General features: G+C 36.7%; 1 protein-coding gene across 1 annotated transcript in view; it reads left to right on the plus strand.

The window, feature by feature from the left end:
• The first annotated feature begins 1,374 nt into the window (after positions 1–1,374).
• Positions 1,375–25,980, plus strand: part of LOC133092283 (uncharacterized) — a 31,701-nt gene continuing 7,095 nt past the window's right edge. Inside the window, exons 1-5 of the mRNA XM_061191527.1 lie at positions 1,375–1,537; positions 6,397–6,467; positions 9,491–9,587; positions 11,200–11,301; positions 17,768–17,926. Coding sequence (XP_061047510.1) covers positions 1,460–1,537; positions 6,397–6,467; positions 9,491–9,587; positions 11,200–11,301; positions 17,768–17,926 — 507 coding nt within the window. The 5' untranslated portion in view covers positions 1,375–1,459. The remainder of the gene's footprint in view (positions 1,538–6,396; positions 6,468–9,490; positions 9,588–11,199; positions 11,302–17,767; positions 17,927–25,980) is intronic.

Raw genomic sequence — 25,980 nt, forward strand, 5'->3', positions numbered from 1 at the left:
AGACCAGTTTTGCTGCTTGCTTGTCAAATACAATTTGATTGTGCTGGGTTAAAATAAACTCAGTCAACTACCTGTCTTCACCTCCTGCCAGGCACCCCAGAAGGACATCGACTGTTTTTCCTTTAAAGTTACACCATTGGAAGCAAGAAAGTAGTTGTCATTCATGTATTTATCATACTAAAGATTGCAACTACATATCTATGGTATGCTAAGTATTTTGCATAATTACTTAATTTAAACTTGAGAACTATCCCTATTTTATAAATTAGCAAACTGAGTCTCAGAGAGTTAAGTTACGATTAAGGCACAGAGTAAATGGCAATGCCTATATTTTGGATCCAAGTGTGTCTGTCTTCTTCCAACTCTACCACAATGTCTTGCTAATGAAAATATCTAAGCTTATGCACAGGGAGATCAGCTCGGTGCTTGTGTCCACCTAGAGGGATGGGATAGGGAGGGTGGGAGGGAGACGCAAGAGGGAGGGGATATGGGGATGTATGTATACGTATAGCTGATTCACTTTGTTATACAGCAGAAACTAACACACCATTGTAAAGCAATTATACTCCAATAAAGACGTTAAAAAAAAAGAAAAAGAAAATATCTAAGCTTATCTGAAGCACTTTTAAAAATTCTTGTCAAGAAACTCGAGGTCTAGGATAACAAGTCATTCTACCACTCCTACCCTTCTCATCTCCTACCCACTCCACCACACACCCTTCCTCTGCCACACACTCACATCCATTCCCTGAACCCGCCTGCCTTCTTCCAAGCCTTCACAGAGCTGTTTCCTCTGCTTAGACTGTCCTACCTTTCCTCCCCATTTAAGAGAATTCCAACCCACCCTCTCGATCGGACAGTGACTTTGAAAGCTTTGCTCCCTCTCCCAGGGAGAATTAGCTGCCTCCACTCCAGCTTGTGCGATTCGTTTATCTTTCAATCAGAGTGCACACCTATCACTTGAGATTGGCATTTGTCTACATGTGCCTCTGTGACCACTACTAGAACATGAACTCCTAAAAGTCAGGGTCTGCAACCTATCTTTTTGCATACCTGTTAGTCCAAGCACTTAGGGAGCGCACAGTGGGAGTTCAACAAGTACTTGTTGAATTCATGAATGAATCGCATTTTAAATCAAGGTCTATATTTTACATGTCCTAGATTGCGAATGAATCCTACGTAGGTAAACACTGTGAAGTAACTGGCTCATAAATGATTTTAAGGATGACCACGAAGAAAGGCTTCAGTTTACCAAAGCCAGTTTTTCCAGAGACTTCGCCAGGTCTCATCACAGTTTCAGCCCAAGCAAGGGAGGGCCCCGCCTCCCTCCCTGCCAATCAATCGCTCCTCGCGCCTGCGTAGACACCGCCCCCTCCCGGAGCCACGTCCCAGTCAGCGCCCCGAGACTGTCGCGGCGGTTAGGTCCGGCGGGAACCTGTACTTCACTAGCTCGCCCACTATGACGATCACCTACAGCTGCATTGCAAATGGCCGAGCGGTGCTAGCGGAGCTGGCCCTAACCGGCGGCTCTTATCAGGTACCCCTGGGTCGTCACCTCGGCCTTCGCAGGTTCCGCTTTTCGAGGGTGGCGCCCACTGGACCCGCGCCTCAGGACGGAGCGCCGAGGGGCTGCCCGGAGCGGGCTGTTGAGGCGTGAGGCCCCGCCCTCGCGTACGGCCTAGCCTGCGAGATGGTGAATCCCTCGCGGGAGCCTCTCGCGCTCCCGGCCGGCCGAGCCGCAAGTGCGCCGCCCAGGGGTTAGGGTTGGTGCTGCACGCGACATACTTGTGATTTGCAGTCCCGTTTAATTCCGGAGACCCTTAAAGATTTTCTCTCCCCCGCGGAGAAATGGCCTGGAGTTCAACACACATTTATTGAACGTGTTTTAGTTGCAAAATCCCGGGGTAAAGGTGTAGGGGATGCAACAATGAAGAGAAGAAGGCGCCTGGAGTTGTCCCTTGATGAGCACGTTGTCCTTTTATACCCAAGGGCTGCATTAGTTCTCCTGCAGTGTAAAAAGTATTTCAATGGCGGGAGATGGAGATTGCTCCTGTAGCACTCAGGACGGGTGACTGCTTGCCAACCACAGAGGAGGTGCTTGGCTTAAAAGTATTATAAGAGTGAGCGCTAGCCTGCCACAGGAAAGGGGAATGGGGACTCCATGCAGAGGGAACAGAATGGCGTGTCTGGGGGAACCGCAAGAACCTCAGTGTGGCTAGAGCACAGGATCGCAGTATATAGGAGCTAAAGCTGAGGTCAGAAGAGTGGGCAGAGAATAGTTAATGGAAGGTCCTATATTCAGTTTGTTCTCTTATCCGAGGGAAACCAGGGAGCGGTTAAAGATTTATAAATGGAGGAATAGCAAGATCTGATCCATTTTCTGGAAATTTTGGTCCGGTTACAATACAGAAGGGGGATTGGAGGGAAGAGAACCAGTTTGGATGGTGGTGTTACAGTTTATCTAGGCGATCTAAAGGCCTGAGCTAAGGCAATGACAGTGAAGAAGGAGAGGAGTGGGCAGATCCTAAAGAGACTTTGCAAACTAATCCTCAGGAGTTAATGACTGGTTGGATATGTAGGATAGGGGACAGGGCCATGCCTAGGATGATTCTCAGTTTTCTTTTTTTTTTAATCTTTTTTCCCCAGCTTTATTGAGATATAATTGGCACATAACATTTTGTAAGTTGAAGGTGTACAATGTGAAGATTTGTCAAATTTTTTTCTTAGGTGGCATTAAACAAGATAGAAACTACAGATGGAGGAGCAGGATTCTGGGGGAAGAAGTCAGGAAATGTAAGGGCAGAAAGTACAATTTGGGACAGGTTGAATTTTGTTGCCGGTTGGAAGTAGCCAATCTACTTGTGTGTTTATTCCTCCATCGTATTCCCAAAAGATTTAAGTCATTAAAAGTTCCAATAGGTAGCAGTCAGAGGGTCAGGGCTAACAGTTAAAGATGGTAGAAGTGGGTAAGATTGCCCAAGTGAGAAGAAAGGAGTACCAAAAGGCAGAACACTGTTAAGAATAGAATAGAGAGGCTGGTCACCAAATGAGAGCAGTGGTATTCTGAAAGCTGAGAAAAGAAAATTAAAAGAATGTCTCATGACCCAAAGAAGTTGAACAAGATCCAAGAGGTGTTCATTGGACTGACAATTAGGAAATGGTAAGTGATCCTACTGTTAGTGGTAGAGGTAGAGGCAGAAGCCAGATTGCTTTAGGCCAAGTGAATGGGAGACCAGGAAGTAGAGAGAGTGAAGTTAGACTGTTCTTTCAAGAATTTAGAAAGGGAATGAGAGAGGGTGAAAGCTAGAAGAAGTATGGTCCAGCAAAGGGCCTCATTTTTTAATACAGGGAAAACATATAGGCTAATGGAGAGGAGAAGAAGTTGAAGATATAAGGGGCAGTGATTATTGGTTAGCGCAAGACCTGAAGGAGCACAAAGGGATGGAATCCAATGTGGCAGCAGAGATGTGAGCCTTGGTTTAGAGGAATGCTGTCTTTCTCTTGGGGAAAGGAGGGGGTGTGGATATAGACATGGAATTTAGTCTCCTTCTGAGGCTCTCCTCTGTGCCAGTCCCTTGAATGCCATGTTCTTCAGGGTTCTAACTTTAGTCCTCTTTTAACTTGACACATTTGTTCACACCAATGGACACCTTTATTTTGATCACTGCCAAATCTGCTTCCAAGGTAATCTCCCTCCACGAATAGATTGCCTAATAGAAGAAGTTCAAGCATATCATGTCCAGCACTAAATTAATTCTTTCCTAGTGGATTCCTCCTCGTGTATTTCCAATCTTGCCGCATAGCTCTACTAAGCCATTCAAGCTGGAAACTGGGAGTCATCTTTCATTTTTCCCTCTTCTGCACCCTCAAATGTGTTCTTTGCCACCAAGTTTTATCAGTTCCTTCTCCTGAGTATATCTTGAATCCATCTCCTTGTTTCTGAACCACATCTTCTTCAAGGCCCTTATTACTTCTCACCAGGGTTATTGAAGATGCCTCCTAACTCATCTCCCAGACCTCAGCCTTGTCCCTCTCAAAACCAGCCTCCACGCTGCTGCTCAGAGGATTGTTCCTAAAAGCAAATACGATCCTGTCACTCCCCTGCTTAAAATCATTGGGTGGCATCTGATTACTTTCATTGTAAAGTTCATAGTCCTTAGCCTGGCATTCACAGCCCTCCCTGGTAGGGCTTTTCCATGATTACCTCCTTCTCTTCCCCAGCTGTCCCTGTGCTCCAGCCATCCTGAACTTCACGCTGCTCTCCAGTCTCACCAAGGTCTCCCTTCCAATCTCCTGTTCCCTCTCCCTGAACCCACTTGTCTCCATTTTTTAGCAGTGTCACCTCTTCTGTGCTCTGAGATGTTTCTCAATTCCTCCTTGAAGCCTTCTCTATGCCCAGGCTAATTTACATCACTTTACCAAACTACTTGCCAGGTTGAACTGGAATCTTCTTTTACTTATCTGTCTCTGCCATCGGACTCCTTCAGGACAGGGACTGTTTTCATCTCTGTCCTTACAGTGGACAGTGCCTGGACATAGTATGTTCTCAATAACTACTTCATTAATTATGAAGGGAGAGAGTCAGAAAGTTGACGGAGTTTATAAGCCCATTGGCCTCTCATTATGAAGCATGCAGGGAGGTAAGAAGGTGGAAGGTGGTGGAGCGGTATGCAGTTGGGGGACAGGATTAAAGGTCTGGAATGACTGCTGTGTGGAAGGCTGACCAGGGAGAAGGAGCTTTAAGGCACAGTTCTATCATATCTTCCTTCAGTGCTAAATATTAATGTCACAAATATTTTATACTCATTAGAAAATATTAGTACCTACCAAAGCTTAATCATGAAATCAAATGGAACTGGACAGGACTGTAGAGATCATCTTACCCAATCCTTTCATTCTTCACACAAGGAAACAGACCCAGACAAGTCATTTTCTTAGGTTGTGCAGCACTTCAACTCCAGAAATGGCACTACAGTCCAGTGTGTCGATTATTTTACTGCCTCATGTTGCCATTTGCTTTGTTTCACATTTTTCTATGATTTCATAGTTTATATACTGTAAAAGAGACACTTTGGGAAGGCTAGGGGAATATGTTCCAGTGATGAGAATAGAGTAGCTGAAAGATTATGTATTCTCTTAATTCCCTTAATGTTTCTTAGGAAATCCTTTCCTAGAGAATATTGCCTGGATTTTTCTGGTAATACCAAGAATTTCAAGTTTTACTCTCTACCATTAATAACAAGCTTTTCTCTCCCAAAAAGTTTTTATTTCAAGTGTCATTTTTTGAAAATGAAAAGTTAATCAGAAGTTTGGCTATTCAAGTCTTCTTAGGTAACTTTCAGGTTCCTTTCACACTTATAAGGTCAATTAATGGGATTCCGTATAATTAACTGTATTTAAGGTATTCTGGATAATCATAATACCTTGCAAATTTTCTCCCAAAGAATGAGCCTTATAAGAAACAAGTAGGGACTTCCCTGGTGGTGCAGTGGTTAAGAATCCTCCTGCCAATGCAGGGGACACGGGTTCAATCCCTGGTCCGGGAAGATCCCACATGCCACAGAGCAGCTAAGCCCATGTGCCACAACTGCTGAGCCTGTGCTCTAGAGCCTGCAAGCCACAACTACTGAGCCCGTGTGCCTGGAGCCCGCACGCCACAACTACTGAAGCCCACGCGCTGTAGGGCCCGCGTGCTGCAACTACTAAGCCTGCGTGCTGCAACTACTGAAGCCTGCATGCCTAGAGCCCATGCTCTGCAACAAGAGAAGCCACCGCAACAAGAAGCCCACGCACCACAACGAAGAGTAACCTCCCACTCGCCGCAACTAGAGAAAGCCCGCGCGCAGCAATGAAGACCCAATGCAGCCAAACAAAAAAAAGAAGAAATAAGTAGAAGGGATCTTAGCAATTATTTGTTTAATAGAAAGATGTCAGTGAATAATAATGAGTAAAATTTTTATCTTAATCAAAAAAAAGATAGAAGACTGCATAGGTTATTCAGAGACTAAAAGCTGAATACTTTTAATCCATTAACATTTTATGTATAGCTTTGTAGAAGTCACTGAAAAGATATTTGATTAGATAGTCAAATATCTTCCCAGTCATATTAATAATGTGCTGTGAAAAGGACTAATTAGTGCAACTTATATTTGCACACTTATATGTATATACACAAAGTATATGTATATTTATGTAATTTTAATATTTTCCTTCATATTCATATGAACATTTCTTGATAACTTGCCTCTTACCATGCATTATGAATAACCACCCATTAGTTCTCCTAGTGAACAGTTGTTCCTTAATAAACTAAACAGAACATTGGTAAATTAAGCAGATGAGTAATGAAAGACACTACAATCTTCTAAAAAGTAAATGCTGACAATTTATTTTTAGGAAGCAGCGGCAACAGTGCTTAAACTAGTGCTTCTTAGAGCTGAACCAAAGACCATAATTCAACGGGGAAGGTAAGGTATATTCCAATAAAAGTCTATTTTTTAATCATTACCAGCTGATAATTACAATGATAATGACATGGGGAAAAATATTTCTTATACAGACTCTTGACTGAACCCTCAGAAAGGAGAACTTCTATATGTAAAAGTATAAAATCATGAATGGGAATGATGAACATTAAATTCAAGATAGTGGTTACCTCTGCAAAAGAGAAGGGAGGAGAAGTTGAGGAAGAGTATACAGGGGACATTAATTGTATCTGTAACATTTTGACTGAATGGTAGGTCTACAAGTGTTCTTGTTATCTTATTCTCCATACCTTTTTAGTTATCCCCAAAATATTTCATTAATAAAAAAGGAAACTTCCACTTGAAAATATCTTTAATAACATCACTCTACTTTACTTGGGACATCACATGGTATGGCTTAAACCATGTAATGTCCCAAGTAAACATTTTGCTAGTAAAACAGGTGGGGAATAAGAGAGCTTCTATTATTTTTAGACTCATCATTGTTTTTTTAAGAGGAGGTTTGTTTTAACCTTTATATTGTAAAATAAAACAAAATACAAAAGCCACATCAAGCAAATGTATAGTTTTATGAAGCTTCTCAAAGGACCTCCCCCAACCAACTGCAACTACCATCTAAGCCAAAAAATAGAACGCTGCCAGGTATCCCCAAAACTCCCTACCACGTATCCTGCCCCATTCACAGTTTCCTCCCTCCCCCCCAAATCAACCACCATTCCAAATTCTGTAGCAGTCACTTATCCTGTTTCTTCATTGCCTCAGCACCTAAATAAGCATCCTCAGGCACGAGAGCCCAATCCTGCCCATTTTTTAATTTGGTGTCTTTTAAGTCTCTTTAATCCACATATTCCCCCTCCACCCCATTCCTTTCCTTACAATTTATTGTTGAAGAACCTATAGAGTTTCCCTCAGTCTGGTTTTGCTGATTGCATATTCAAAATGCAGTTCACCATGGTCCAAGCAGCTGGATCCAGTGGCCTAATCCCTTTGGCAAGACTGTCGGTGTTTTTTCATCAGACGGTATATAATACCTGCTTATATCTCCTTTTGGCATGCTAGTAGCCATTGATATTCATTGCCTACACCCTAGAGCCATTAATTTATTGGGAGTTGCATAATGGTGATATTCTAGTTTTGTTTTCACTTATTAGCTGGAATGATTTCAAAAAGAGATTCTTTCCTCCTCTACTCTTGGCTTACCTATATTGAACATTCTAATTTGAATCTTTTGAGGACCTCTTCCCTGAACTCCAGACTTGTATATCCAACTGCTCACTCCACATATCTGTTGGATGTCTGATGGGCATCTCAAAATTCTGTCCAAAGCCAAGCCTCCTCCTGCAGTCTTCCACATTATCACCTTTCCAGTTCCTCAGGCCTAAAACCTTTGTGATCCTTGACTTCTGTCTCTTTTACTTCCAAACCCAGCCCATCAGCAAATCCTGTTGTCTTTACCTTCCAAATATATTCAGAATCTGACCACCTCCGCCACCATCTCTTGCTTGGGTTACTTGATATAAAGTTAAGTTCTTGTTTTTTATTATTTTGTTTTTGATTTTTAAGGATTGCACTCTTTAAAGTTTGATTTAATAACATTTTATAATTATGTAAAACATTTATATGGCTCCAAAGTCAAATCTACAAAATGAGTTTCCTTCACAAAGTCTAATTTTCATTGCTTTCTTCACATTACTCTCTCTCCCTCTATGTAAGTAACCATTTTGAATAAGTTCTTAGTTTATCATTTTCCTTTTCTTTTTTTTCTATAAGAGACACATACATATATTTGTACTTCCTTTATGTTAGGAAATGAGACTGATACATAATTGCAGTACATCATACACACTTTTCTCCGTCTTGCATTTGTCAGTTAACAATATATCCTAGTCATCAGGTATTCAAGATTTTTAATATTTAAGGATGGTTTCTGAGTGTTACCAATAACACACTAAGCATAAATTTAAAATCACGTCCAGTATCAATTTAGATCACATATATAACTTTTGGAGAGATGACAGAATTAGCAACTCTTTTCCTGTGAAGACTCCTCCCTATTTAAAAATAAAAATATTTTCCTAGTGGATATTATGCATGTCAATTAATATCATCATTAAAAATATTTGTAGCATATTGTATTCATGATATGATATCAAGGATTTATACTGAAGGGGCACATATCTTAAATTTTCTGCCCCTGGGATTATCTTTTCTACCTATTTTTGAGATTCCTCATTCTCTATCTATCCAGTTTAGCATTTGAACAGGTCTGTTGCTGGTTAACCATTTGGATGTAGGGTGCTCAAAAATGACTAGATTAAAGCCTAGGCACCAAGCAACTATTCTGGTTGCTATATTCCTAAATTTTCTGGATTGTTGGGTAGTAACGATGGAGGCACTTTCCAAGAGTCTTCTAGCCTCCTAATAAGTGAGTCTGAGAAGGCACAAAAGGTCTAGAAGTTGGAGTGGTCAGGAAAAGCTACACTTTGGATTACTATAGGGGAGTTTAATTCCCCCTCCCGGACTCATCCTGTTCTCTAGAATATTTGTCTTGGGAATTTACAACTTTCAAATTCTAATCTATCATAATAGAAAGCCAAGAAGTGCCAAAATTAAATATGTCTACCTAAAAATATAAGGATAGTAAAAATCAGTGAACATTGCATTTTCTCTTTGATCAGAATCTAGGTTCAGTCTTGGAATGAGAGTGACTTCCATCAAAGGCATGTGAAATATACATATATATGATTAGATTATTAGAATTTTCTCTATCGTAATTTATTTTTATTGATGCAATTTTAAATGCATACTCACATTTTAGAGAGTTTTTATTTAACATAGTTTAATTTTTCAAATGTATGAAAGATTTCTAATTATTCTGATTATAAATAAAGTTATCTACATATTTTTTATACTATTAATGAGAGCTTGAAAACGAAATTAAATTCTCTGTATCAGTACTTAATTTCTTTAATATTATCATGTAACTGAATGTATTCTTTTCAAAGCTTTGTCTACCATACTCTCTTTATTGACGGAATCACTTACCTATGTGCCTCAGACAATGCCTTAGATATTGTAACACCATCTGCATTTCTTAAAAATGTAAGTAATTTCTTTTACTGCTTTGACTTTTTCAGTTATTGAAATTATGAGGTCTGTTTTATAGTTTATTGGTAATAATGTCCCTAACCAAAGGCAGATCTGTCTATATAGCAGAGCCATTAATGACCTTCAGAGATTTCTTACCTTCATCCCTCATCTGTCTTCTGCTTCTACAATTTCCCTAACTCTAAAGCAAGATCTACAAAGATGATTAACCCAGATCATCTTTGGAATCTCTCATATTTATTTTGTTCTTTAAAAATAAGAAAAATTGAGCTTTACTAATATTTAATATACCTTCTCAATAGCATATGTATTTAATTTTCAAATAATTATAGATAAGACACTTCTGGCAGAAAATATGAATCAATTATGAGTTAAATGAAAAAAAAATTTTTTAAATCAAGATATACTACTTTTAGAGAACGTTTTACCTGAAAGTTGCCAACAAATATGAAATATGATAGAGTACTTATGTGTATGTACTTATATAGATACATGAGATTTTATAAATTTCTTAAAGGCTAATTAACCTTCTCAATAGATATCATCTACTGCTGACTATCACCCAGTGTCTAACTTCCAACTAGAATAAGACTGTGAAAGGCAGTCTCAGAGACAGACTAGGGCTAAACCATTATTCTGGTAATTTTATGATCCAAATATATGTTTTTTTCTTATTTTAAAAAGTAAATAATACTAATCTTCAATTTTATTCACAAATATATAATTTAGAAAAAATATTTTAACAAAAAATATTAATGGAAAAATCGGTCAGCTGTACTATAGCTATTAATAATTATTCTCCAGTCACATTCATGAATTATGCATATATTTCATTTGTTTAGTGTGCCAACTTGTTTTAACACAACTCAAACTGTAACCATATATAGAATCAAGGATTATAAGGCCTAATATTGTAATTCACTCTACATTTAAGCCTAGACAATTGTTAGCATCTACATGGTAAACAATGTTAGCCATTTAACTGACTATACTCTAATTTTTTTTTTCCCTCTCTGCCATTATGGAAAAACATCCCAACTTTTTCAACTTTCCAAAACCAGATGACACAAAATTACTAACTGCATGATTTTTACCACTACTTTTGGGTTGATACAACATTAAGTACAAACAGTTGTCAGAATTCCTTCTTAAAGCTTTGAAATATCATATAACAACCCTATAGGGTTTGGACGATAGTCTCATGACATTTAGTTGGGATTGTTTTGTTATCATTGAATGGATTTTGAGGGTAAGAGCAGGAGGGGAAAATGAAAAGCACTTACTTAGAGAATATCAGTGACTCCTATCCTTCCTTGTCTGCCAGAGGTGAACATCTGCGAGTCCCCTCAAGTCTTCAGAAATACCAATACCAAAGAATCAAGGTAGCACCTGCAATCTCACAGTACGAGATATGAGATATGAGCACAGTTTTCATTAATACTGCATCTTTAAAATAGAAAAGATACCCTGCCACCAAAAATCTAGAACTGTTCTGGTTTCTTTTGTTGCAAGTTTCTGCCAGACTTTGCTTCAAATAAACACTTGCTATGTAATTCTCCAGTTGAAATTATCTATACAATTTAAATATTTCCATTAATTTCCCCAGGTTAGTGAGACTTTTCTGAGAAATCCTTTGATGTCACAAGAACATTTTTCTCCGTCAAATGCAGTTGCTACAGATTTTCAACAAGTGTTAGGAAAGTATATGGTATGTAACCTCCAAGTGTGGTCCTAAACATTGTCAGTATTACATCTGACAAATCAGTTAGGAATTATGAGTTAAGAGCTGTTAAGGTGAATGAGAACTAAGAACTTCTATCTCTATATAATGATAAGGAATGATATCCATGAAATATTGATAAGTGAATAAAGCAAGACAGAGAAAATATATATGGTACACTGTTATTTACTTACCATCCTTATATGCAACCATTTAAGAAAGAGGGAATAAATACAAATATGTTTGCTTATAGCAAAAAAAAGGGATGGGGGGACAAAGGAAGGATAAACCAAAAACATTTCAGTGGTTGCCTGTGTATGGATGGGGACAAGAATAGAAACTAGACCTCTCTGAATGAAACTTGTCTTGCAAATTCGACTTGGGACCGTGTAAATATTTTACACAATTTTAAAAATTATAATAATCATAATCATTGTGTAAATATTTTACACAAATATTAAATTAAATATTTTAAAGGTAGTCCCTCAGCAGAAATTAACATTGTAAATCAACTATACTTCAATAAATTTTTTTTAAAAGAGTAGTCCCTATTAAGTGAAATAAGACAGTCACAAGAGGACAAATACTGTGTGATTCCACTTATATGAGATACATAGAGTGGTCAGATTTATAGAGACAGAAAGTAGAAAGGTGGTTGCCAGAGCCTGGGTGGAAGGGAGGAGGAGGAGTTATTGTTTAATGGGTACAGAGTTTCAGTTTGGGAAAATAAAAAGGTTCTAGAGATAGATGGTGGTGATATACTTAATGTGAACATACTTAATGCCACTGAACTATACAGCTAAAAATGGTTAAAATTGTACATTTTATGATATGTATGTTTTACCATAATAAAAGTACAGTTGCTGTACAATATAAGTTATGGGTGTACAATACAGTGATTCACAATTTTTAAAGGTTATACTCCATTTATAGTTATTATAAAATATTGGCTATATTCCCTATGTTTTACAATATATCCTTGTAGCTTATTTTTTTCCTAATAGTTTGTACCTCTTAATCCCCTACACCTACCTCACCCCTCTCCCCTTTCCTGACCCCACTAGTAACCACTAGTTTGTTCTCTATATCTGTCAGTCTGCTTCTTTTTTGTTATATGCCTTAGTTTGTTGTATTTATTAAATTCCACATATAAGTGATATCATACAGGATTTGTCTTTCTCTGTCTGACTTATTTCACTTAGCATAATGCCCTCCAAGTCCATCCATGCTGCTGCAAATGGCAATATTTCATTGTTTTTTACAGCTGGGTAGTATTCCATTGTATATATGTATACCACATCTTCTTTTTGTTTTGTTTTTTTGTTTTTACCACATCTTCTTAATCCATTCATCTGTTGATGGACACTTAGGTTGCTTCCATATCTTGGCTATTGTAAATAATGCTGCTATGAACATTGGGGTGCATGTATCTTTTCAAATTAGTGTTTTTGGTTTTTTTTTGGATATATACCAGGGAGTAGAATTGCTGGGTCATATGGTAGTTCTATTTTTAGTTTTTTGAGAAAGCTCCGTACTGTTTTCCACAGTGGTTGTACCAATTTACATTCCCATCATCAGTGTATAAGGGACAAACCAAATATTTGATGATACTAAGGAATTATTTTAGATGTGATCATGATGTCGTGGTTTTGTTTTTAAGAAAAACAAGGCCATATCTTTTAGAGATACAGACTGAAGCATTTACAGATTAAAATAATAGACTGTCTAGGATTTGCTTTAAAATAATACATTTGGGGAAGGAGTAATCAGTAGTAGTACAGATGAAATAAGATTGACCATGTGTTGATAACTGCTGAAAGTAGGTGATGGGTACACTAAACAATTCACTCTGCTTCTGTATATGTTTGAACTTTTCCATAATAAAATATTTTAAGTATACCTGCATTAGTTTTCTATTTATGGTAACAAATTTGTATGGTAACAAATTACCACAAATCAGCAGCCTAAAACAACACACATTTATTATCTCAGTTTTTATGAGTCAGGAATCAAGGCATGGCTTAACTGGGTTTTCTGCTCAGGGTCTTACAAGGCTGCAGTGAGTGTGTCAGCCAGACTATGTTCTCATCTGGAAACTCTGGGGAAGAATCTGCTTCCAGCCTCATTCAGATTGTTGCAGAATTTATTTCCTAAGAGCTGTGCGAGGGTTGCAGCTTTTTGCTGGCTGTTGGCTGGAGGACACCCTCGGTCCTAAAGACTGATAGCAGTTCTTTGCCACAAGGGCGTCCTCAGCACAGCTGCTTGCTTTTTCAAGGCCAGCAGAGGAATCTCTCACTCCAGCCTGCTAAATATTACATAATATGATGTAATCACAGGAGTGACATCCATCACCTTTGCTTCCATTCGTTAGGGGCAGATCACACTGAAGGGGAGGGAATTTTATGAAGATGTGACTCAGTGGGGGTCCCCATAGGGTGAGTCCACCACAATGCCTGAAGAAATAACTAAGGATAGATATATTAAATTTGTATATTCTCTTATGGAGAATTCTGCAATATTCAACACAGCTAAAATATATAATTAACATAGCTCCCTGAAAACCATGCAAAAATATGCACATTTTAAGCAGTTAACACATCTGACATCAAAGAAATTTGTTTAACATGTATAAACTAACCTGGTGAGCTTCAAATCTGTAGAAAATTTTATAAAAGGTGTTGACTTTTTTATACTATAATTAGCAAAATGCACACAGCAAAAAAAAAGTAGTTTTGAGAGAGTTTGAAATATATTTATATATATAAATGCACCAAATGCCATTGAATGGACTATGAATACATTATCTTAACAAAACTTAGATGAGTCTCTTAATCTTAAAAGATTAAGCATTTTTTAAAAGGAGAGAAAAAGAGAAAAGGAATAAAAAGAAAAATCAAAGATTCACCATTTATCTTAACTTGATTATGTCTTTTTTTAATTAATTTTTATTGGAGTGTAGTTGCTTTACAGTGTTGTGTTAGTTTCTGCTGTACAGCAAAGTGAGTCAGTTATACATATACATATATCCACTCTTTTTTGGATTTCCTTCCCATTTAGGTCACCACAGAGCACTGAGTAGAGTTCCCTGTGCTATATCTTAACTTGATTATGTCTTAATAAAAAAATTTTAACCCATGAGCCGTAGAGGCATCCACTAAACATTTCTTAACACAAGCCACCAAAACCTTATTTCCAAATAAGGTCACATTCACAAGTATCCAGAATTAGGACTTCAAAGAATCTTTTTGGGGCGACACAGTTCAACTAGGAATTCCCTCTTTTCTACATCCAACTAGTGAGCTCCTCACAGAACATCAACTGTAAGTTGCATGGTCCAGTGACCAAGATCAGAGTTCTGTTTAAGGTGGATTTGATCACTTGCTAAAGAGCAGGGGATTTTAATATCATTTTTATATTTAAAAAATAATGCTCATTAGTAAAGTGAGATAATACAAAAGATATAAAGTGAAATATAAATATCTCCTACAATCTCAATCAAACCCCCCTGAGGCGAACACTCTGAACAGTTTGGTGTGTAAGCTTCCAGAATTTTATATATATATATAAATTCACAAAACTGGGATCATTAGTACAATAGGTAAAGGCTTAATCTCTAGAGCTTCTTAGTCTGAATCGTCGTTTTGCCTCTAGCTGTGTAACATTGGGCAATATATTAACTTCTCTCAGTCTGAGTTTTCTTATTTAGAAAATAAAAGATGAAAAGAGTAGTACTTTATATAATGGTTTGGGAATTAAATGAACTAATACTTGTGAAGTGCTTAAAACAGTGCCTGGCACATACTAAGTGCTTGATAAGTTATTATTTAATACTCTTCTGCAGCTGCAGCTTACTTTTTAAATATAACACTATATCTTAGAGATCATTTTTTATTGAAGTATAGTTGATTTACAATGCCGTGTTAGTTTCAGGTGTACAGCACAGTGATTCAGTTATATATATATTCTCTTTCAGATTCTTTTCCCTTACAGGTTATTACAAAGTACTGAGTACTTTGAGTATCATTGAATATAGTTGACTGTAGTTCCCTGTGCTATACAGTAGGTCTTTGTTGATTATCTATTTTATAAGTAGTAGTGTATATATCCCAAACTCTTAATTTATCCCTCCCCACACTGTCCCCCTTGGTAACCATAAGTTTGTTTTCTATGTCTGTGAGTCTCTTTCTGTTTTGCAAATGAGTTCATTTGTGTCTTTTTTTTTTTTTAGATTGCACATATAAGCAATATCATATGATATTTGTCTTTGTCTGGCTTACTTCACTTAGTATGGTAATCTCTAGATCTATCCATGTTGCTGCAAATGGCATTATTTCATTCTTTTTTATGGCTGAGTAATATTCCATTGTATATATATACCACATCTTCTTTATCCATTCCTCTGTCGATGGACATTTAGGTTGCTTCCATGTCTTGGCTATTGTAAATAGTGCTGCAGTAAACATTGGGGTGCATGTATCTTTTCAAATTACAGTTTTCTCCAGATGTAGAGGTCATTTTTAATATGGATAGAGTGGAAGACAAAAATAGCAACAAAGAACAAGAGCAATGAATAGAAAATGGTAACAAATATGGTAGATATTAATCCAACTATATCAATAATCACTTTAAAAGTTAATGGCCTAGGACTTCCCTGGTGGTGCACTGGTTAAGAATCTGCCTGCCAATGCAGGGGACACGGTTCAAGCCCTGGTCCAGGAGGATCCCACATGCCATGGAGCAACTAAGGCCATGTGCCACAACTACTGAGCCTGTGCTCTAGAGCCCACGAGCCACAACTACTGAGCCCACGTGCTGCAGCTACTGAAGTCCGCGCGCCTAGAGCCCGTGCTCCGCAACAAAGAGAAGCCACCGCAATGAGAAGGCCGCGCACCGCAACAAAGAGTAGCCCCTGCTCGCCGCAACTAGAGGAAGCCCGCACGCAGCAACGAAGACCCAACTCAGCCAAAAATAAATAAATAAATTAATTAATTAATTAATTAAAATTAAATTAAAAAGTTAATGGTCTAAATACACCAATTAAAAGACAGAGGTTGTCAAACTGGATCAAGAAGCTGTCATGAGAATGAGAAGACAAGCCACAGACTGGGAGAAAATATTTGCAAAAGGCAAATCTGATAAAGGACTGTAACCCAAAATATACAAAGTACTCTTAAAACTCAACAATAAGAAAACAAACAATCCAATTTTTAAAATGGGCCAAATATTTGAATAGATACCTCACCAAAGAATATATACAGATGGCAAATAAGCATATGAAAAGGCTCAACATCGTATGTCATTAGGGAATTGCAAATTATAGCAACAATGAAATACCCCTAACACACCTCTTAGAATGGCCAAAATTCAAAACACTGACAACACCAAATGCTGGCAAGGATGTGGAGCAGTAGGAACTCTTATTCACTGCTGATGGGAATGCAAAATGGTATAGTCACTTTGGAAGACAATTTGGCAGTTACTTACAAAACTAACATATTCTTACCATATGATCCAGCAATAGTGCTCCTCAGTATTTACCCAAAGGAGTTGAAAATTATATCCACACAAAACCCTGTATATGGATATTACAGCAGCTTTATCCATAATTGCAAAGACATGGCAGCAATCAAGATGTCTTTCCATAGGTGAATGGTTAAATAAACTACAGTATATCCAAACAATGGACTATTATTCAGCACTAAAAAGAAATGAGCTATTAAACCATGAACAGACATGGAGGAAACTTAAATGCATATTGCTCAGTGAAAGAAGCCAATCTGAAAACACTGCATACTGTATGACTCTAACTATATGATATTCCGGAAAAGACAAAACTATGGAGACAGTAAAAAGACCAGTTTTTGCGAGGGCTTAGGGAAAAAGGGAGTATGAATAGGTGGAGCACAGAGGATTTTAAGGGCAGTGAAACTGTTCTGTATGATACTGTAATGATGAATACATGTCATTAGACATTTGTCAAAATCCACTGAATGTACAATATTAACAGTGAACCCTAATGGAAACTATGGACTTTGGATGATAATGATGCATCAATATAGGGTCATCCATTGTGACAAATGGACCACTCAAGCGCAGGATGTTGATAGGGTGGCCGTGCATGTATGGGGGTTAAGGAGCATGCAGGAACTCTGTAATTTCCACTCAATTTTACCATGAACCTAAAACTGCTCTTTTAAAAAGTCTATTCAAATAAATACACAATTTAAATTCTTTAAAAATCCACTGCTGATTGAATACATTGATATATTCCCTCTCCCGCCACCCCCATTTTTTCTGCAAGATTATGGTAGGACAATTTGAGGCTTAGTTGATTCCTTATGCTGAAATACAAGTGAGATATGCCTTTGACACCTTTGTTCTAATTTGTACAATATATTACAATAGATCTCATTTATAGAAAATAAAATGTATATTATATTTCACTTCTATATAGATGAAATACAATAAAAATCAAGAGGACAGCTTGATATCCGCACTGAAGAGTCAAGTAACTGATGTAAAAAATGTTATGACCCAAAATATCGATAAAATTTTGGAAAGAGAAGAAAGATTGAATATCTTCACTGATAGAACAGATGATCTGCAAACAACTGTGAGTGTTACACAGCTGTCTTAATACCCAAACAGTGCTCTAAGTCATAGGATCATTGCCCTTGAGACAAACTGCCAAAAGCAAAAACATACTGGGACACTTGGTGAGATAATCCTATGTCACCAAACTATGGCTTTATCAAAAATTATTGAAATGCAACTAAAATATTAAAAGAATAATTATAAAACAATCCAAATTTTAAAGCCCATTAAAGTAGAAAGTGGTTATTTGTGTAACAGAAGGGTTTCTTACATTAAGAAACACACAGGTTAGTCAACAAATAAATTGCAAGGGAAAAAAAAGGAGAGGGAAACTTACCAATAAAAGGACTTAGAAGGTATATCAATTGCAATGTGTGGTCCTTATTTGGATTTTGATTCAAACAAACTATAAAAATGAAAATTTACAACTTCATGAGACAAATAGATATTTGAACTCTAGCTGGATATTAGATGAGGTTTAGGAATATAATTAATTGTTAGGTGTGATAATGGCATTGTGGTTATGTTTTTAAAAGAGTCATTACTTATTAGAGATACATACTAAAATATTTACGAATGAAATTATGTAACATCTGAGATTTGCTTCAAAATAGTTCGAGTGGAGGAGTAGAATGGTGTATAAATTAAACAAAATTGACCATAAATTGACAATGGTTAAATCTGGATGCTGAGTATATAAGGGTTCATTATACCATCCTGTCAACTTTTGTATGTGTCTGAAATTCTCTATTAGAAAATAGTTTTAAAACAATCACCAAGTGTTCAACAGTTCCTTTTGAGCATTTTTTTTTTTTGGCTGCATCTCGAGACTTGTGGGATCTTAGTTCCCCAACCAGGGATCGAACCTGTGCCTCCTGCAGTGGAAGCTCGGAGTCCTAACCACTGGACTGCCAGGGAATTCCCCCTCTTCGAGCATTTTAAATTTTATTTTTACAGATCTTTTCTAGAAACACAGCCACCATATAAAGCAACGTATACACACTACTTTTTACTCATCAAGTTCTATTGATTCAACTTCCTAAATCTTTTTTGTTCTAAGCCTCGTTTTTTTCACCTTTCAAAACAATTTACCAAGGTATTATTCACATATATTCACCCAGTTTAAGTGTGGAGTTTGACAAATTGTGGTAATTGTGTACAATTGTGTGACCACAATCAAGTTGTGGACTAGCTCTTCCATCCTAAAATCTGCCCTCCTTTGTAGTTGACTCTTCACCAACCCTGACCCCAACCAACCACTAATCTGTTTTCTGTCACTATAGTGTTGTCTTTTCTACAACGTCGTATGAATAGAATCATACAATACAGTCTTTTGTGTTTGACTTCTTTTACTTAATATAATGTTTTTTATATTCATGTTGTTGTGTGTTAATATGTTATTCCTTATCATTGCTAAATAGTATTCCACAGATAGCTAAATCTCTTTTAAACACACCTTCTGCCCATCCCAATGCCACTCACTGTCTCACTCAAAGATCAATTATCTCTTGTCTGACGATGGTAATTCCCAGATTTAATTGTTCTCCCTATTTTTGGTTCTACTCTGCTCCAGTCATCCTCCACACCGACACTAGAGTATTCTTTTAAAATGCAAGTATGAGTGTTATCTGTAGCCTTTTTAAAACCCTCTAGTGGTGCCCCTTTGTCCAAGCAGGGTAGAGTCCAGCCTCCCTAACTTAATGAGCTTTCTTCTGACTATATTGCCAGTCATATCACCCAGAGGTCATGTCTTGTAGTTTATAAATCTCAAAAAATATCAGACTATTTGTAGTTCTCCAAAATACCTGTTGCGTTATTTCACACCTTTATGCATACTGTTCCCTCTTTTTCCTTGCCCTGGAAAACTTCTACTCATCCATCAAAACCCAACTCAAGAATCATCTCCTCATCCACTGCCCAGGCTGAGTTTATGCCTCTCTCATCTATGCCATCCCTGTACCTTGTATTTATTGATCAATTAAACAAATATCTTTTGAAGATCTACTGTCTACCAGGCTCTATAATAGGCACTAAGAATAATAAGGATGACTATGATAGCCACAACCCCAGCAAACAAGCACTCAATGTTAGTTAAATTAAACACTACTTACTTAAACAAAGCAATCCTCTACATTGTTTTTATAGCAGGAAAAAGATGAGGTCACATCAGTTTATATAATCTACAAAGAAGAATTAATAAAGTAAATCATTGTCTAGCATTGCAGTTGTTGTCTTTATGAGAGTTATAACACAAGAGTTCAGATAAAACTGTCCAAGCCATTTAGATTCATTCATTGTTCATTAATAAACATTCTTTGGGGGCCTGTTATATGCAGGATATTATGCTTGTCATCTTCAGGGATAAAAGAATGGAATAAGATACTTGCCACAGTTTAATCTACAGCAGGAGACATATTTGTATAAACCTAACTGCAATATAAAGTATGTGTTAAGTGTCATAATAGACGGATAAAGCATACCAGCCAAATAACAGCCAAACAGTGGATATCTGATAGTACCTACATTTTTACAACGCATTTTGAAATTACAGTCAGAAAATTCCACAATCAATATTACCTCATTCAACATTTATTTCAAGTATATGAAAAGGGTTTTTTTTAATATTTATTTATTTATTTATTGGCTGCCTTGGGTCTTAGTTGCAGCACACGGGATCTTCTGTTGCGGCGTGCAGGCTCTTTGTTGCGGTGCACAGGCCTTTCTCTAGTTGTGGCGTGTGGGCTTCAGAGTGAGCAGGCTCAGTAGCTGCGGCGCGGGCTTAGTTGCCCTGCGGCATGTGGGATCTTAGTTCCCAGACCAGGGATTGAACCAGCATCCTGTGCATTGCTAGACGGATTCTTAACCACTGGACCACCAGGGAAGTCCTCATGAAAAAGTTCTGAGAATAATATATCTAATACCCTTGTAATCATCAGCCAGCTTTATCTGGACTTAATATTTTGCCACATTTGGTTTGGGCCTTTGTTTCTTAAAGAAATAAAATTATACCTATAATTAAAGTCCCCTGTGTACCTTTCCCAAACCCATTCCACTCCCTCACCAGAAGAACCACTGTCGTGAATTTGATTTGAATCATTTGTATGCATGTTTTGATTCCTCTGCTATATATGTGTAGCTATATATGTATCTGTAGTATTGGTTTGCATTTTTAAACTTTGTATTTATGACATTATAATGAACCTATCCTTCTGAAACCTGAGTTTTTAGTTCAACATTATGTTTTTGAAATGTATTCATTTTGATACACTTAGCTCTAATTTATCAATTTAGCTTCTGACAGCATATCATTACTATTTTAAGAAATACAGAAATACTTATCCTTTCCCCTTTTAATAAATATTAATGTAGATTCCAACTTCTTTATTATGAACAACACTACACTGAACACCCTTGTACATGTCTTTTAGTACACATTTACAAAATGTTTCTAAGACAATGGTCTATAGAGTTTTTTGATCATATATACTTATTCATAAAATATTCTTGAGAATGCATTTAAATATATATAAATTATATATATTCTTCTATAATAATGTTATATATTAAAAATACTAAGTAGAAATTAAAAGAATGAGACAAAGATGAAATAAAATATTAAATAGTTTTTCTTAAGAAAATTAAAACTATGTCTCTCTGATTAAGAAAAATTTTAATAATGTATTTTAATGATAGTATGATTAAAAGTCAGATTTGATTACAAATGACTATTTTTTAAGTCTCTAAATATGGCAGGTAGAATGTTCAAACTAGAAGCAGAGATATATCCTCTTTGTCATTTTCTTGTTTATCTTTGCCTTGTTAGTATAATTAAGCGACATGTCTACTTTAGCTTAGTTAAAACTAAATAATATTACCCATGTATTACCCATAATTCACTTACCCATATAAATTGTAGGTATTGCAATACACTACAAGAGAGTGGACAAAGGGGTCTGCAGTGGCCAACTCTGCATCACTGTGGAATTTCCTCTCTACCCTCAAAACATCTTAACTTTCATGGTTTACCATTTTACATCATACCTAGGGAAGATATCAGTGCCTATCCATATGTTAAATTTTAAATATTTTCATTTCCTTCTTGTTTTTTAGATTAAAATGAACAAATAGATATGGTTCTAATATTATTTTCCTGCTCTCCAGTGGGTCATCTTTTACAACCCCCTGGGATACTAGATCCCATTTTTGACCCACCGTTCTATAATATATACATAGAAATGGAATTGCTGGATCTTAAAATATGTGCACCTTTGAATTAGCCAAATGTTTCAAAATTGCTTTCCAAAGTGTTGTGCCAGTTTATACTCCCATCGGCGGTGTATGAGAGGCCCCGTCGCTCCACACTGTCTTTCCAAAACCTGAGATTATTGGATTATAACTTTTAACAATCTGGTAGGGGAAAGAAAGTAACTATTGTCTTGATTTGCATTTCCCTAATTTGGGATGACAGAGAGCAATTTTTGTTTATTAACCATTAGAGTTTCTTCTGTGAGTGGCCTGTTGATATCCTTTGCCCATTTTGCTAATGGGGTGCTTATCTTTTTTAATAATTTAGTATATATATAAAATACTAATTTTATAACTATTAGAATAATGAATGAGTATATAATTCTTCATCCTAATACTTAGTTGTAGAAAGTGTAAATATGTTCTCCCAGTATGTGGCTTGATTTTAACTTTGCATATAGTGTCTTTTTTAGGACAGAAGTCTTTTCTCTTTACTATTTTTTTTATTAAAGTGTAGTTGATTTACACTGTTGTGTTAATTTCTGCTATAGAGCAAAGTGATTCAGTTATACATATATAACAATATATATACATTCTTTCTTTATATTCTTTTCCATTATGATTTATCATAGGATATTGAATATAGTTCTCTGTGCTGTACAGTAGGACCTTGTTGTTTATCCATTCTATATATAAAAGCTTACATCTGCTAACCCCATCCTCCAATCCATCCCTTCCCAACCCCCTCCCCCTTGGCAACCACCAGTCTTTTCTCTATGCCCGTGAGTCTGTTTCTGTTTCATAGATAGGTTCATTTGTGTCATATTTTAGATTCCATATATAATGATATCATATGGTATTTGTCTTCCTCTTTCTGACTTACTTAGTATGATAATCTCTAGCTGCATCCATGTTGCTGCAGATGGTATTATTTCATTTTTTTATGGCTGAGTAGTATTCCATTGTATATATGTACCACTTCTTCTTTATCTATTTATCAGGACAGACGTCTTTAACTTTCATGTAGGCAAATGTATCAGTCTTGCCCTTTATGCTTTCTGTGTCTTAAGAACGCCTTCCTTTCCCCAGGTTATAAAGATGCTCTTATATTGTCTCCTAAAAGTTTTTATTTCTGCTTCTTAAACATGAATCTTTAAAACATCTGGAATTTTATTTTTGCATAAAATATGAGGTAGGAATCAAATTTTATTATTTTCTGTATAAATAACCAGTTGCCCAAACGACCATTTATTAAATAGCTCAGCCTTTCCCATTTGGTTTGTAATGCCAACCTTGCCACGTATAATGTTTTCATATGTAAACAATTTTCGTTCTTTTGATTCGTATGTATTATATTCTTCTGATCTATTTCTATTTCCTTGGGCCAGTACTACACCATTTTAGTTACTGTGGTTTTATGAGAAGTCTTAATATCTTATAGGGCAAGTTCGTCTACTTTCTCTTTTTCGGAAATTATGTTGGCAAGGCTTGCTTCTTTCTCTTTCGGGGAACTTTAGATTCTACATCTCAAGTTACACACACACACACACACAAATTGTTGGGGTATTAGTTGGAATTACATTAATATGGGGAGAACTGACACCTTTAAAATACTGTTTTCCCTTCTCTGAACATGCTATGTCTCTTCATTTTTCTAAGTCTCTTTCAAAATCTTTCAGTAGAGTTTTATAATTTTTCCCCTAAGGGTCTTGTACAACTTTTCTGAGATTTATTTCTTGATATCTTACTGTTTTTGTTGCTATTGTATATGATATTTTTTAAACTACATTTTCAAAAAATTTTTGCTTAATAGGAACACAGTCAATTTTTGCATACTGATTTTGTATCCCAAGTCTTGCTGAACTCTTTTATGGTAATATTGTTTGTCTGTGGATTTATTTGCATTTTCTACATAGAAATTCCATCATATATGAAAAATGACTGGATTTTTTTTATCCTTTCCAATATGTATTTTCTTTGCTTCCTTGCTCATGCCTCCCTCTCAAGTTAAAGGCAACTACCTTGAGGCCATTAGGCTTGGTTGGATAGGAAGCTTATACCCTTAATCTGATCTCTAATGCAGGGCACAATCTTTTTGTAATTGAAGTAAAATTCACATAACAAAAAATTAACATTTTAAAGTATACAATTCAGTGGCAATTGGTACATTCACAATGTTGTGTACCCACCACCTCTATCTAGTTCCAAAACATTTTATCACCCCAAAAAGAAACTTCATGCCCATTAAGCAATTACTCCCCAGCCCCTAACAACCAATAATCTACTTTCTGTCTCTATGGATTTACCAATTCTGAGTATTTCATATAAATGGAATTATACAATCTGTTATCTTTTGTGTCTGGCTTCTTTCACTTAGCATGATGTTTTCGAGGGTCATCCATGTTGTAGCATGTATCAGTACTTCATTCCTTTTTGGCTGAATAATATTCCATTGTATGGATTTACCACAACTTGTTTATCCATTCATCAACTGATGGACATTTGTGTTGTTTCTGCCTTTTGGCTACTGTGAATAATGCTGCTATGAACATTTGTGTACAAGTTTTTGTTTGAATAGTTGTTTTCAATTCTTTTATGTATGTACATAGGAATGGAATTGCTGGATTATATGGTAATTCTATTTTAACTTTTTGAGGAATTTCCAAACTATTTTCCACAGTGGTTGAACCATTTTACCTTCCCACCAGTAATGTAAGAGGGTTCCAATTTCTCCACATCCTCTTCAACACTTGTTATTTTTCCTTCTTTTTTTTTATTATAGCCATCCTACCAGGTGTGAAGTGGTATCTTACTTTGATTTGCATTTCAAGTCATTTGCCCATTTTTAATAGGTTTGGGGGGGGTTTGTAATTGAGGAAGGGTAGAATCTTAGTGGGCATCTGTCATTAAAAGGCCTTTTCAATCTAATGTCTTATTATTTGGGCCCAAAAACCATCAGCTTATCCAATCTTCCAATGTTCCACATTTCTGCAGTCTCTCTATTCCTTTTCATTTCTTCTTGCAAACCAGCCAGTTGTTGCCTTGCTAAATGTAGCCAGTAACAAGAACTCACACTACTACCTTTCTATTTTCCAACCTTTTCTTCTAAAAGGACAGACTCAGTAGTATTTTGTCTGCCTTCCAAATTATCACAGGCAATAGTTTTAGCAAATATTTTACCCTGCAGAGCATTGGTCTCTATCTTTCCAGACTCTAATATCACTTTCTTCTGTGCCTACCACCTGATGGCTAAGCCAGTGCTACATGTTTTAGAGTTCTGCATTGATAATAACAACATCTCATCCTACTACAATTTCACTATTAGAGAAACATTAGCTATACCAACATACCTCAAGTTTTCAGTGTTTTAACTCAACAGAGGTTAATTTCTCGGTTGTATAACAGTATAAGGCAGGCTTTCAGTGAGCAGACTTCCACAGGGTAATCCAGAAACCCAAGTTTTTTCCATTTTGTGACTCTGTCGTTGCCTTTGGCCCCTCAGAATCTTTCAATTTCAGGTGGCAGCTGGTTAAACAGGGAGTGGAAGAAGCGCATTTGCTTTGAGCCAGTTCAGCCCGAAAGTGACACCCATCATTTCTACTCACAATCTATTGGTAGGAATTAGTCTTATAGCTTTGCATAGGTACATGGGGTAGAGAGGGGACACAGCAAGGGGTGGGGTGAAGGGCCTGAGAAATGTGGTCTGTGATTGGACAGTCTCTTGCCAGCAACAACTGTACATTATGGAAGGGGAACTAAAGTCTTCAGTGGATAGCTGGCTGTCTTTATCACATCTGGAAGTTTATCACTAAAGGAAATTCTAAAGGA

Source organism: Eubalaena glacialis, chromosome 5 (assembly GCF_028564815.1).
Source record: "Eubalaena glacialis isolate mEubGla1 chromosome 5, mEubGla1.1.hap2.+ XY, whole genome shotgun sequence".
Taxonomy (NCBI): domain Eukaryota; kingdom Metazoa; phylum Chordata; class Mammalia; order Artiodactyla; family Balaenidae; genus Eubalaena; species Eubalaena glacialis.